We start from the raw sequence: 14,680 nt of genomic DNA on the forward strand, positions 1-14,680 counted from the left end.
CATGTAATTCCTTTCACTGGGGCTCTGGGTGCTGTGGCAGTACATTTATGTACTGTTTTACTGGCGCTCCTGAGACAGCTAATTGCTAATTGCTCTTTCTGTTAAACCAGACCATTCAAGTGGGAAGTGAAGACGCCATGATGCACACGCTGTTTGCAGACTCTTTCGCTACGCTGGGCCGACTGGACAACGTTACCTTGGTGATGGTTTTCCACCCACAGTATCTGGAAAGCTTTCTGAAAACTCAGCACTATCTGCTGCAGATGGACGGCCCGCTCCCTCTTCATTACCGGCACTACATCGGGATCATGGTACGCTGGAGCGCACGGCAGCAAGCAGAAGCGGCCGCTGTGGCAGTTATCTCTGATCTCTTTTACTAGCAGTTCTTACTGTGTTTTGCACTTTCTAGTTGGTGAGGCATTTCGGTAGAAGCTGAGGGGAAGAACAGAGTAGGTTTGTTCCTGTCTGCTGTACAAATTGTTTTGTAAGACCAGTACTTGATGTTCTTGATGTTCAGAGCTTCAGTGCGAATGCGAGGAAGCAAAAAAATGTTATAAAAACATAAACAGTTGCTTATTTTTGATTTCCTTAGTATCTCAGAAGCTGGTTTTCAAGACGGCTTTTTTGTGTGCGTGGTCCATCAGATGCACCTCCCTCTGACATCATGGTCCCATCCTCTGTTTCTGAATCTGTTCTGAGAAAGTTATCTGCCCAAAGTGATTGAGGTTTTCATTTCCAATCTGACAGTGCAGTGGCCTTCACCTGCTGAAGTTACATTAAAGATTTGGGCTGCGGCTTAATTTGATGAGAAGAGCATTACTGTTGGAATAGATGACACTTTGCTGCAAAGCTACCCTTTAATTGTTCTTGCTCTATGTGTTTTTAAACCTGCTTTTGTTCTTGCTGGCAAAGATTCATCTAGAAGCACTGTTGTTTCCTCCACTCTGGAGCCCACTGTGCAGTATGGCACTCTTGCTGTAGCAGTGCAGTGAGTCTGTGCTCGTACTTCTCCCTGCGTGTAGGCATGTTGCACCTGTGGCCAGCATCATTGGAGTGTATACAAATGAGGAATATTTATGGTGTGAGAACAATCGTCAAAATGGGCAGATGTCTCTCTTTTTTTTTTTTTTTAAACTCAGTCTTTGAACACTGCAAGTCTTATTCTTGAGTATTTTGAGGAAATGATGACTTACAGTAATTGTCATAAAGTGCAAACTTACTTTGTTTTCTGTATCGGAATCATGTTTTCCCTTTCAGGCTGCAGCCAGACATCAGTGCTCTTACCTTGTTAACCTCCATGTGAATGACTTCCTGCATGTTGGTGGAGACCCCAAATGGTTGAACGGCCTGGAAAATGCACCACAAAAACTGCAGAATTTGGGAGAACTGAACAAAATGTTGGCTCACCGACCCTGGCTTATCACCAAGGAGCATATCGAGGTAAATTTTTCAGGGAGTAATGCGAACGTATGCTTGTTTTTCAGCCATCCCCATTGAGGGATGTTCTGTCCTGACAGTGGCTGCTGGAGCAAGCTTTCCTCCTCTGCCTTTCCCTTTCCCTCTAACACAGAGGAGGCAGGTGCTGGTGCTTGCTCAGCGCTGCCTGCCAGGTGCAGAGTGGGGGCATGACAGCGGGCTGGGGGTAGGATGCACGCTCTGCCAGGAGGCCCCAAACCTCCCACACTTTCCTGCCTGAAGGGGAAGTGGGGGTTTGAGGCTTCTTACCAAATGTAGAGCATTCCACCTACAAGGAGGAGACGGAGGGAGGCCAGCCCTGGTGCTAGGTTTTAACACTGCTGATTTGCCAGGAGTTGCCAGGATTTTCCAAGTCTCTAAGGACCAGCAGAAGAAATATGCAACTCTTGTGGTTGCCTTTTCATTAGAGGTGTGAGATTTCAGCACAATTCAGCCTGGCTTCGGTGCAAACCATATGGTGCTGAATAGAAACTGCAGCGGTTTCAGTAGCTGTTTGGGGGCTGGAGAGGGGAGAGAAGTCATCTGTGTGTGGCTTAACCCCAGGTCACTTGCAGCTGGAACACAGAGCATGCTAGCAGCAGCAGAGAGTTAGGAAGCAACTGTGGATATAGGAAAAATAATTTTAGCGGGCAAAGAAATGTGTTGATAAATCGCATGAAGGTGGAATCACCTGAACCCTTTTTTTAAAGTTAGTGCTTTTGTCTTGCGTTATTTTTCAAGCAACTTTTGAAGACAGAAGAGAACAGCTGGTCCTTGGCAGAGCTGATCCACGCTGTTGTTCTGCTGACACACTACCACTCCCTTGCTTCCTTCACGTTTGGCTGCGGAATCAGCCCAGAGATCGACTGCGAAGGCGGTCACACCTTCAGGCCACCTTCTGTCAGCAACTACTGCTTGTGTGATATCACAAATGGCTACCACGGGGTGGATGACATTCATGCCAGCCCAGCTGCAAGTATTCCGGTAAGTGTCTGTCTGAACAAACAATCTCTTTCAGTAGCAGTAGTTTCTTTGTGAACCGAACACACCGAGGATGCCTTTCTGTTCAGTGAGAGTGGGATGGCTTAGCCTAATCTAGATGAAGAGCAACCAGTTGAAAAGAGACATTTAGGAGGTGCTGAAATGACGCTGTGGGAAGCCACCGAAGGAAGAGACAGAGATACAATCTCTCTGTTGTCTGCTCTTTGTGTCTCATCTGTTCACCTAACTGAATGACTGCTGCTGACCTCAGCTAGACTGCGATGCATGGCCTGAGCAGCCATGACCAGAAGTGCTTTTTTTTTTTCTTTTCCACGTGCGCAGTGGAAAGTTGGCTCTTCCTTCGAGTGCAGCCTTTGATGCCCTGAGGTGTTTGTGATGCGTCCCACACCAGATCTTTCACCATTTTCTGACCCTGTATCTAAAACAGTACTTCCTGCCTGCGGCATTGTGCTCACTGATGTGTGCTTGCTTCCAGTTGGTGAGAAGCATGATGTGAGCTTTTCAGCATGGGTTCCTTGCGGGGTGAGACTTTACTGTAATCGTGCAGATGGCATTCAGATTTTGTCTGATGAGCTTGCTGGTTTTCTGAAGGAGCAAGCTTGCAAAAGGCAAAGAGGAAATGGGGAAAACAGTATAAATTGAAGATAATTTCATCTTCTTCTTTACGGGTGGATTTTTACAGAATCGGGAATTAATGGTATATTGTCGTGGTGACAAAACAACTCTTATGAAATAAGATTATGTCCTGCTAGCTAGCCTTTGAGACTTCATTGCATATGCATTTACACTCACTCTAACTGTTCTCTTCAATGTTTTCTTCAATATGTGAACAGAGGAGGAAAAAAAGTAACAGTTGGGCTGTAAATTGTGGTTACTTCCTCTATCGGAATTTCTGTTACAGCCCCTTGTTTTTCAGTTGTTAGACATTTAGATTAAGTAAGAGAAATTATTTCAATTTTAGTACAACCGCTTGTTTCAAAAAGCTGTGACTCTTAAAATCTACCAAAAATACCAGGGATCTGACAGATAAAAGGTAATGACTAAATGTGAACTCTTAGGTCAATACAGATTTCTCTCAAGAACTGGTTTCCTAGAGAAATCAGTATTTAGAGATGTAAATGAAGGACACAACTGTTTAAATTTTCTGGCTTGATGATTTCTGCCATACTTGTCAGGTTTTGTTACACAAAGAAATGAAATGTTTCTGTCTCTTTTTCAAGACCACAGAATCTGTCTGTGAAGTTGAAGCTCTTATGGAGAAAATGAAGCAACTGCAGGAGTGCAGAGATGAAGAGGAAGCCAGCCAGGAGGAGATGGCTACACGTTTTGAAAGAGAGAAGAGAGAAAGCATGTTTGTGTGTTCTTCAGGTAGTGCAGATGTAGTGTGTATATATGTTTATAGTGTTCCAAATTGCTTGAAGACATAGATACCATTGCAGAAGGAAAAAAGGTGTTAGATGTCACAAACACTGTACCATTACATTGAAGGGATTGAGATTGGGAGTACCTTGTTTTCTTCTGGGAATGCTTTAAAAAAAAACACACAAAAAAACCAAAGTAGTGCCAGGATGGAAGATATGTACACAAAAGAAGGGAGAAAAAGATGCTTGTCTGTAAGAAAGAATCTGGATGTTTTTCAAGGAGTTTCCTCTAAGAAAGCATAGGTGCAGTCATACTAAGCCATATCAAAAATTTTTAATCTGGGTAGTCTGGTGAAACTGTGGTTACATTAAAAAGTACAAAAACTGCCATTCTTCTGCAATAGTTCCAATTCCAGTTTGTTGTTAGTGAAATTGTGTGGAATTCTGTTTAAATTTTAACAGAAGATGAAGAATCGGCACCAACAAGAGATGTGTCTCGTCACTTTGAGGACACCAGCTATGGTTACAAGGACTTCTCCAGACACGGGATGCACGTGCCCACCTTTCGAGCTCAGGTAGGCAGGATGGAGCTGCTCACAGGACGCTTCAAGTGCTCTCTGCTTAGTGTGCCACACACCAGACCCAGAAATTGCTGTGCTGTAGTTTACTGCCCCGTGGGTGAGAAGGCGAGCAAGCAAACAAAACCCCTACAGTTATCTGCCCTGAGATAAATGATTTTAAAGCACCAGACCTTCACAAGTTCACGTCTGCATTTGTTCTTATTCTAAGGATTACTCTTGGGAAGACCACGGCTATTCCTTGGTTAATCGTCTTTACCCAGATGTGGGACAGCTACTTGATGAGAAGTTTCACATTGCTTATAATCTGACTTACAACACAATGGCCATGCACAAAGATGTGGATACCTCAATGCTAAGACGAGCTATTTGGAACTATATTCATTGTATGTTTGGAATAAGGTCAGTTTTATTCCTTTCTTTATATCAGATGTCCTACCATTGGCTTTTTTTTGTTGGTTTTTTTTTTGACTGAAGCAGAACTCTTTTTAAGCAAATACGTGCATGTTTGGTTGCTTTCTTGTTTTTTGTTTTCTTTTTAAACTTCGAATAGTGGTACAAATTATACAATAATTGATTTTTCTCATAGGAAGCTACAAAAAAATGCAAGTGAAATAACTGCTTCTTGAAAATGAAACTGTTTCTTTCAATTCCGAACAGATACGATGATTATGACTATGGTGAAATTAATCAGTTGTTGGACCGCAGCTTTAAAGTTTATATCAAGACTGTGGTTTGCACTCCTGAAAAGACCACAAAAAGAATGTATGATAGCTTCTGGAGGCAGTTTGAACACTCTGAGAAGGTACAGTTTGTGTGCGTTCTGAAGGGCAGGGGTGGGAGATCTGTTAGCCTTGCTACCAGCACACATACCCAGCCAGCGTGTGGCTAACGCTGGTACTGGGCTTCTGCTTACATTCAGGAAATAGAACTCCCCAGGCTGAAATAATTTTCACGCTGAATGTTTGCTAGATAACAGTTTAACTCCTCAGTCAATAGCTGAAAATAGTTGAGATACCCAGTTACGATAGGGGTACTATAAATGATGATTTAAGGGTGGACGTAAAATAGTTCATATGTTGTTTTTTTTTTTGTTAGACTTACAAGCTTTCAAGCACATAAACCCTTCTTTAAAGCCCCAAACTTTGCATCTCCGTGACCAAACCCAAAGCCTGTAAATGTACGTGTGTCTGCGGGCACTCGCCAACTGTTCCCACCATCCCTGTGGAAGCAATGCCAGGGAAGCCAGGCACAGCCTTGACAGCCGGAACAAACTGTCAGCCAAACATTTCTCACCCCCCACCACCACATGGTTTTTCATCTCCCCTCCACAGAAGCACAGTGCTTACACTGAGAGATGGGCTGGGCAACTCAACTTCTTGCCTCTGGTAGCAGCCGGGAGCCATTCCCTCAGCAGAGGCAATAGTTGTACGGCATGTTAAGATTTCCCCCGTGCTTCATTGCTGCTTCCCCACCCCCTCGTTGTCCAGGCGATAATTACCTGTGTGTAATTAGCTGTGTGTTTCTCTCTCTGACCCACAGGGGCAAACGACCTTACCACCTCTTCCTTTGCTAACAACCCCCTCCGCTCCACAGGTATCAACCACCCTTTTGCCTTCAACTAATTAACTAAATCAAGCTAAACTTCCACAGCTGTTTCCAAGCTGCACGTAGTCAGCTACTGCTGAAGGGCTTCTGTGCTTGAAAGCTTGTCTGGTTTTTTCCCAGCTAAAGCAGTTGGCCTACTATAGGTTACCCACCTCTTACCACCCTGGCCCTACTTGAACGCCCCCGTGCTCCGCTGCTGCGTTGTGCTGCAGCAGTGGAGCACCTCTTAAATCTTTCTTCTGCGGCAAGCTTTACTGATAGAACTAATGTAGTTTTCTGGGTAGCTGAAGCACGCAAAGCTCTCTCCCACTGCTAAGGCAGAAGCTAATCTGAAAACCACAGCCCACGGGCTTCCTCTTACTGAAGTACGTTTCTGTGAGCGCTTTGCTGAAGAGTGACTTCTTTTCCTTTTGAAAGGTCCATGTAAATTTGCTTCTGGTAGAAGCTCGGATGCAAGCCGAACTACTTTATGCTCTGAGAGCTATTACTCGCTATATGACCTGATGTCTCCGGCTGCCTGTCGACGCTGGAATGTTCCGCAGCTGCAGTATGGCAGAGGAAGATACGAAGCCTCAGGACCAATGGTAGCTACAAATTAAGATGCCCGTTGTGCCATAACTCCCTTAGTTTCAGCTCTTTCCACGTTTGGAATGTCACCGCTGCCATGGGGCAGTGAACGCTTGGCAGTTGAAAAGACGGGGCTGTGCCGAAGTGCTGCCCGATGGGGGTGGTTTGGCTTCAGCCAGCACGGGACGCTCTATGGACTTGTGGCAATATCACAAACCACAGCTATATAGATCTTGTAAGGCAAATGCAACAGGAGTTGGAGCGTGAAAAGAAGTGGGACTTGATAACATTTACTTTCCCTACGAGAATAATTTTAGAAAAATCTTAATGCTGCTATTTGTGCTGGTGGAGCAAACAGAGAGGCTGTTCCAGCTGAGCTCAAAGTGAAAGCGAGCACTGCTATTGTCTGAGCCTTTATTGTGCGTGGTTTCCAAAAAGCCTTGTTATTTAGATTTATTTTTAATCAGAACTAAACCTCCTCTGTCCACACTGATGATTTGAAAGATAGCAGTCAATTTTCTCAAATAGTATAGCCTTAAGATGCTGTAGGACATTCGTTCAGCGTTATTTGGTGAGCTCCAAAGTGCAATGGAAAGAAGGGGACGTGGTCCTTAGAGCTTTGTACAGATCTGAACCACGTCTGGTGTCACACAACCCCTCATCTTCCTTCTTCAGGGTGAGCTGCTCCCTGCTCAGGGGCTGTGACAAGAGATGGGAATGTTGTTCTAGGCTGCCAAACAGTCCTACTGCGTTACATGCCCAACGCTGGTCTTACTGATTTTTTGCAGTTGCTTAAATAACTAGGCTAAAAACCATCTATTTTTAGTAAATCAAAACATGATTAAAATGCTGACATTTAATATACAGTGGTTTTGGAGAACACATGAATACTTTTGTATGAGTGTGAATTGCTTTTTAAATATGTCAGTATTATTGGTATTTTTTAAATAAAGATAACAACTTTTTCCTCCTGGTGTTTTTGTGTGGTTTAACTTTGCATTTCTGCTCTTACTGGTTTTAACTCTCGCTGTTAAAGACTGGTTTTAAATGCTTGAAACAGTAACTGAGCAAAGTTATTGAAAGTGGTGAACCATGACTTTTCCAACAGTCTAAACCAGGGGGGGAGGTAAAGTTTAAAAAATGAAGTTCTTCACTATGCTAGGAAGACCTGTCAAATCCACCCATTATCCTCTCTCATTCTTTCCCTTAGTTCTCTACCTGCTATTCGGGCGTGCTCTGCTGTATGGGGTTTTCTGTTTCCTCACAGGTTTATCTTACAGCTGGACAGTGTGTCCCGAAGGATGCTGGGAGAGAGGATTTCAAAGGCCTCACTGAAAGCCACAGAGTTGTGACAAACTGCTTTGGCACACTCCTGCAGCTGGCTGTGATGGTGTCGTAGTAACCTCACGTGTCAAAACTTATAATAGCAGGGCAGGAAATAAATGGACGTACCCAGTCCCACCAGTAGAACTGAGCTAGCTCAAACTGGTTTTTGCTGCTGCAGGACACTCTGATAGCAGTTTTAGGCTTGTGGTCCAAGAAGCTAAAACATTTTAAATGATCTAGGGGAGAAAGATTAATAAACTGTCAAAAATTGTGACTAACAGGAAGCATCTGCTATTTCCTCTTAACTAAAAATACAGGATTTCTAATGTTCCAAAAACAGAGCAAAACTTTCCTGTCTAAAAAATCATAAAACTAAGCTAAGCCTAAAGACGTATCAAAAAAAAAAAAAAAAAAGTGTTTTCCCACTTTGGAAATTGATTTTCTGCAGCTTCTGTTGCTCCTGATGCTCATTTATCAGCTCAGAGGTAGACATGCAGACTTCCACAAAGCCTCACCTGTTATTTCCAGCCACAAGCTGGCATATGCAGGCACCCTCTTCCTTTTCAAAGAGCAAGCTGTGTGTGCAAAGGCTTCTTCCTGCCACATTTTCAAACAGTGCTCACAGCCAATCCTAACTACACACAGAGCTGCTTACCTGAGAGTAAGGGTCTGAAAACATTTGGGCTTTCCCATGAATGGTGTTACGGCACTTGAGGTCCTAAGAACAAGAAGAGTAAGGCTGTTAAGAGCAGTGTCATCTTTATACACATGAAAATGGTGAAGGTGCCAGTGACAGTCACACTCCAGGAAAGTGGCAGTTGGCTCCTGCTGCACGGAGCACAAGCTGTGTGTGATGCTGGGGGTGAGGAAGAAGCCACGACACCTCTGCAAACACTCATGTGAGTGGGTGCTGCAGGCTGTCAGCCCTGAGCAGCTCCTGCAGAGCCTCAGCCCGTGGCCACACAGTGCAGCAGCTTCTGTGCATGCAGAAACAATACCTCAGTGCTCCCCACGCATCATGGGCAAGTAGTGGCGGCAACTCAACTCACTCCAAAAAATGTAGGTGGGGGAACCTGTCCAAAAGGCCATGGAAGGAGACGGCGTGGCTGTGGCCTTCCTCCCAGGACAGCATGAACACACCCAGCCTGTGCTAGCAGGAGGGATGGGAGCTAACAGCTGGCTGCTGCATGGGCCCACATGAGGCACTAATAAAATAACAAAACCAGCATTTGTTTTCTGTCATCTCCACACATAGGAGCGTGACAGACCCATCTGCCCATGGGCAATTCACAGTCCTCCCCAGCAGCCCCTGGCTTTACATCTTCACAGTTTCAGTTCAAAACTTTGCACGTGTGCATGAGAACACACTCTCCCAAGGCAGAAAAAATAACAACAGTGCAAGAGGCTATGTGCTTGGTTTCTAAATAGAAATGGCTCCTGACATCACAAGAGAACTCCTGCATTGAGGTTTGTCATAAACACAACCACATGATAAAAGATGCCATAGGAATACACGAAAAATTCAGTATTTTGGGGCTTACAATTATTAAGGAGTTTTGCTCAGAAAAAGAGACAGACCTGTGAGGCTCCACGGGTTCTCTGAGGCTTCAGCTGTCCTCTCCCCTCCTTAGCATTCCTATGCTTGCCTCTTCCTAAGACTGTCACAGGACAAACCCTTAACGCAGGGACAGAGGTAACACCCATGGGCTGTCCCAGCTTCTCCCTCCAGTTTGGGACATCCTGTTCTGCTATGCTACAGGACACCCTACACTGTTGTTTACAGTTCAGTTGCTTAAACTACTGCAATAACTTGCGTTTACTGAAATAACTAACATTTTCTTTGAACTAATTTTAATTGCCTACATTTCTGCCATCACAAGGACTTGAGCAAGAAGTCTTTTTCCGGCTGCCTTCTGACAGACTGAGGATTTCTCAGTTCTGATTAGAGCTTCTGACAGGACTTAGCCACGAGGTCTGTTCGCTGCATCCCCACCCTGCACCACGCAGCATGGTGTTCTCCTGCCTTCTGCCTTGATGCGAATGCCAAGAACAAATGCCTCCAGCACTCTCTTACCCATCGTGCCTTCTTTCATTTGCCTGAAAACCACATCCACTCTTTTAGCCAAGGAGCAAATGGGGCATTGAAGCTGTTTATCTCCCCTCTCAACTTTAGCTAAAATTAAAATGGCAAAAGAAAGAACAATAAGGAATAGATCAAAGATAAAGAACAGATCTTTTTGAGTTCAGCAGAACTGCTGTCAGAGCCAAACTGTGCTAAGGTCTCTTCTGTAGATTGTACATGTACCACATGGCCAATGAACAGGCCAAGAGCAACCATAAGGAATGTGAACTATGTAGGGGGCAGCCCTGGTTTAGCCCCATGGATGGAGACGTGAGCCCATGGCATAAGGTAAAGAAAGATGTGAGATATGGCATCAGGTAAAGAAAGGGGGATCTCTGAAGAGCAACTTACCTCCTGACTGTGAGAGTCTTCAGTGTGAAGAGGGAATCCCATGATGTAACACTCCAGTATGCTCACCCTAGCACTTAGGTTATTCTGTTGCAGAATTTCATATAAAGTAAAAGTGTGTCCAAGTCTTTGGGTAAGAGACTGCTTCTAACAAGCAATATTCCTTTATGGCACACAGGATCCCGGTATCCACTGATAATTCCCCTTTAAAATGAGAGGTTCAGCAAATAGTTTTCTTTCTTTTTGCCAGCCAAGAAGAATCTTACTGAATGGGTGCTTGAGAAACTCAAATATATTCTAAAATGTAATTACAATGCAAAAATTTCAGGCAAGCCCCTTTAAAAGATTGTATCCCTTATATAAATATAGACTTTACCAGCTTTCTAAACGTTAACTTCCTGTGCTGTCCAACACACTTACCAACGGCAACACATATTGCAAAAATATATCTGTACAATCTACATCACAAAAATAAATAAATAAATAAAAGCCCCAAACAGATTAAAATGCAGTAATGATCGCAGTGGAAACAGAGGAGCGATGGGTCTGAATTCTGTCCAGAAGTTTTTCTGCCACAGGTTTGAACTCTGTTTCCCAGTATAGTTTGTGGTGGTCCCCTCTGTCGAGGCCGTAGCCCAACGCAAGCTCTTCATCTGTAACCAAGGAAAACATCATCATCAGTTTTGAATTCACCCAGCGATGTATTTTATGGCCACAGCATATACAACTTATCAGTTGTCTATGTTCACAGCTTCAAACCAATTCTACGCTTAAGAAAAAATGAAGCATCACTGTACTGTCTGAAGGCTTTACTTGGAAATAAAGGATGTTGAAGTCAGAAAAATGGCAAAAACCATATAGCAGGTTATAATCTTCTCTCAACACCACAGCTCAGCTGTGGCTCTGAGCCCAAGCATTTGTCGTGACTATCAGCCTGGAAACTACATCAGTTTTAGCATTACCCAACGCAATTTTGCTAACGTCAGTAATCTTATTCATTTAACTATGGCTTTTTTTTTTTTTTCCTGCAGCACAAATTTCTTTGCCAGTTTGGTTTCTGAAGACTTTATCAAGCTACATCCATTACTGTACTTAAAGCATTTGAACCACCAACCAAACACCAGTCAATATATTACTGATGGCCTCTCTTACTCACAAGTTGCATAAATAAAATAATTGGGCAGTCTTAACGGAGACAAGTGATTTTAGGAATGAAAGGAAGACATCATCGAGTGTTCTTGCCCCTCTGTGAAAGCTACCCCTGCATGTGGCAAAGTAACAAATCCTTACAGAAAAAAAAGATGCGAGTCTGCAGCCAGTAGAATACTCCTATAACAGGAATCTACAAACACAAATGGTAACACTGAACAAACGTTTCCATCCAGGATTTCAGCATAACTTAACAGAAAGGATATTTGACAGCACTTACGCCACAAATGGACCGAAAATGAAGATGTAATCTCCAAAAAACGGGCAGCATGATTAATCTTGGTCCTAGACAATGAAAGCAGCAGATTCACAATCTCTTAAATCTAAGCAGAGCTTACTGCACTCTCACAGCAGTAAAAGACAGCTCGGAGCTGGAGAAAAACTTTGGTTACCCACACTGAGTTAACACTTTAATAGCAACTATTCATGTGTAAAAGAAAAGCTGCTGGTGCAGAGCAGATACCCTGAGTTGCAAACAGCTATAAGAAACTGTGTTACTCGTGCGTGGGGATGGCTCCATTTCACAGAAAGTTACCAGAAACACAACATCATTTTTTTTATATATTACATATTACATTTCAAAGCCACTACAGTGTTTCTCAACTATCAAAATTAAGACCTGCTGACTGTGAAGGAGGTGTTAGTCTAACATGGCATTCTACACAGAAGGAAGATGCCACTTAAGAGACTTCAATGTAAAAAAAAGAAAGAGGAAAAAAAACCCTCATTATTTCAAAAAGGAAAATGTCACATCTCTGCAAGAAGAAACCCTGTAATCAGAGATAAAATCCAGCCTAAGACATCAGATCTGTATTTGGTGGAACCATGAGATGATTTAAGTTGGACAGGCTCTCTGGAGGACACCTGCACCAAGCCATGCCCAGACCAGAGCACCTTAGATCACACTGTTCTGGTCTAGCTACTGCTGAGTTTGGAGAATCTCCAGGAATAGAATCTCCACAGTCTTTATGAGCAACCTGTTCCTCTGCTTGGCCCCTGACAGAGTTGATTTTTTTTTTTTTAAACTAATATTTAATTGGAATTGTTCTTATTGCACCTTGCGCCCATTGGCTTCTGCCTTACTAACGGCCTGTTAGCCCAGCGTATGCAAAATGAATCTCTGCAGAGCAGTGAGAGATCCTGAGGAGAAAAATAAGGGATTATGGTTTTTCTCTTCAGGCAGAATTGCCTTGCCTACTCCCGAAATGACTTCCTACCCAGAAGCTGACTGTGTCTTTATAGGTCTAAAATGTGGAATCACTGATACCAGCCTACAGCAAGAAGGGGCAGAATCATTCCAAAGCTGAAGTGTTAAAACAAAACAGTAAATTTCTCACAATAGAACATGAGTAATGCTGGGGGATCAGTGAGGGCCAGTGTCCCACATGCAAGCTGTGCATCTTCAGATAATAGAAGTTTCCCACGACCCTCCTCAAAACAAGCAAAATTGGATACTGGTCAAACAGCATATGAGCTGGCTGCACGCCCAGGAACAGGACACGCACACTGGGTCCACATGCCACAGGGAAAGCTGAAAAATAGTGTACAGTCTCTGGTCTGCAAGGGTTCCCCATCCCTACAGCTCCATCAGGACAGGGGTCGGGAGCACTGGCCTTGTAAGAATTCACAGGTATTACAACTCCAAAATAACCTCCTGGAATTGAAAGGGGAGGTACAAGTGAACAGAAGAAATGTCTGTAACACGAGAGAGAGAAAGGAGGATTCACTGAATGATCAGACAGAAGGATGTTTTCAGGATGGAGACTCATTTCCATTGCTAATCCTGAGGGAGTGGGGCAAGGCAAAGCCACTGCGCAGGGCCAGGAAATGCCAACTGCAAGGAGCTCTGAGCCAAAAGAGCGACACAAGATTAGAGAGCAGCAGAGAAAGGCAAATGACAGTGTTATTGGAAAGCAATGCCACGGCAGCTCAGGCTGCTGGGAATAGGCAGGGAAAAAAGAGAAGTGATGCCTTTGCTCCACTTTCTTGGTCCTCATATCTTTTCATGCTATGTCCACTTCCCTTTGGCTCACTCCAATCTCCTGTCATCTTGTTCCAGGTATGGAAAAGAGAAATAAAGAGGAAGAGGTCAAGCACAGCAGGTGAACAGAGGTATCTGCTTTGCCATGCAGTACTTGTTCAGCTTCCTGAGAGTGTGCCAATGCTGAAGTACAGTCCACTGTCTGTCAGAAGCTGCCTCCTGCTTCCTGAATGATAGAATCAGAATGATGACAGTGCAAGGCCGTTATGGATACAATGGGAGGAGGAAGATGTAGGACAATAGCAACCAGATGCTATTGCTAAAAATTTGTTAAGATATTAACACACAGAGGAACCAGATCCAATGAGTAAGATGAGCTGCCTTTCCCCCCCCCCCCCACCCCCCCCCTACAGCTACTCTTCTGACTACAGCTTGCAGGAAGACCAGTCTTCTGATTTACTTCTCACCTATTTGTAATTAATTGCTGCTACATTTTGTAACTAGAATGGTGATTGTACATGAACGTCCAGATCCTGAAAGCTGCACTATTAAATGAGAGTTTCAACTGCTACACAGCCTGGACTCTGCAGTCAAATTTATTGCTGGAATAAGCAATGTTAAATGTAGAGGAAGAAATATTTCAGAATTATCCAAAACAAAGATACTTTCATTGCTGCATGCCAGAAAATTTAAGTATGATCATGGCTGTAAAGTTTCCAGTTCCATTGCAGTACATTAAATAGAGCACTCGTGATCTTGAGGTACTGAGTATTTTCAGGTAAATAGATGGAATTCTTGCCCATATTAAGATATGCTGCAATATCACAGCAAGGGATCCAAAGAAAGCAATGGTTTGTAAAGGTGAATTACAGTAATTTTGCTGTAACTGGAAAAGAAGATCCTCAAAGAACCACCCACTGTCCAAAACAAAATAGATCATGGGGATCTCACTTTGTATCTGGGTCCCACATGTAGCCTTCTCCACAGCAAGCATGACCCTTTACTTCATTTCCCCCTAAAACCAAATCAAAACTAGTTAAGGCCTGCTTCAATTTCCTTTACATTTTAAAGATTTTTTAAAAGGTAATTTCAAATGATCTACTTCTAATAAAAACACAGCCAA

The 14,680-nt window shown here is 43.5% G+C and overlaps 2 protein-coding genes across 22 annotated transcripts in view; one reads left to right on the forward strand and one right to left on the reverse strand.

Annotated features, from left to right (window-relative positions):
• Positions 1-7,541, forward strand: part of SESN1 (sestrin 1) — a 73,976-nt gene extending 66,435 nt beyond the window's left edge. For 7 of the 9 annotated variants that reach the window (XM_085217523.1, XM_085217526.1, XM_085217527.1 and 4 more), the window contains 9 exons: positions 111-311; positions 1,258-1,440; positions 2,197-2,439; positions 3,678-3,825; positions 4,281-4,393; positions 4,608-4,798; positions 5,057-5,201; positions 5,939-5,992; positions 6,422-7,541. In XM_085217523.1, coding sequence (XP_085073649.1) covers positions 111-311; positions 1,258-1,440; positions 2,197-2,439; positions 3,678-3,825; positions 4,281-4,393; positions 4,608-4,798; positions 5,057-5,201; positions 5,939-5,992; positions 6,422-6,508 — 1,365 coding nt within the window. In that variant the 3' untranslated portion in view covers positions 6,509-7,541. The remainder of the gene's footprint in view (positions 1-110; positions 312-1,257; positions 1,441-2,196; positions 2,440-3,677; positions 3,826-4,280; positions 4,394-4,607; positions 4,799-5,056; positions 5,202-5,938; positions 5,993-6,421) is intronic. The other 2 variants (XM_085217525.1, XM_085217524.1) reach the window with 1 other exon arrangement.
• Positions 4,134-14,680, reverse strand: part of ARMC2 (armadillo repeat containing 2) — a 68,632-nt gene continuing 58,085 nt past the window's right edge. For 4 of the 13 annotated variants that reach the window (XM_031552509.2, XM_085217519.1, XM_019613036.3 and 1 more), the window contains 2 exons: positions 11,797-11,861; positions 4,134-11,020 (listed from right to left, as the gene is read on the reverse strand). In XM_031552509.2, the coding sequence (XP_031408369.2) occupies positions 10,826-11,020; positions 11,797-11,861 (260 nt within the window). In that variant the 3' untranslated portion in view covers positions 4,134-10,825. The remainder of the gene's footprint in view (positions 11,021-11,796; positions 11,862-14,680) is intronic. The other 9 variants (XM_085217521.1, XM_010707474.4, XR_014881449.1 and 6 more) reach the window with 8 other exon arrangements.

The sequence above is a fragment of the Meleagris gallopavo genome, chromosome 2, assembly GCF_905368555.1.
Source record: "Meleagris gallopavo chromosome 2, MGAL_WU_HG_1.1, whole genome shotgun sequence".
Lineage (NCBI taxonomy): Eukaryota > Metazoa > Chordata > Aves > Galliformes > Phasianidae > Meleagris > Meleagris gallopavo.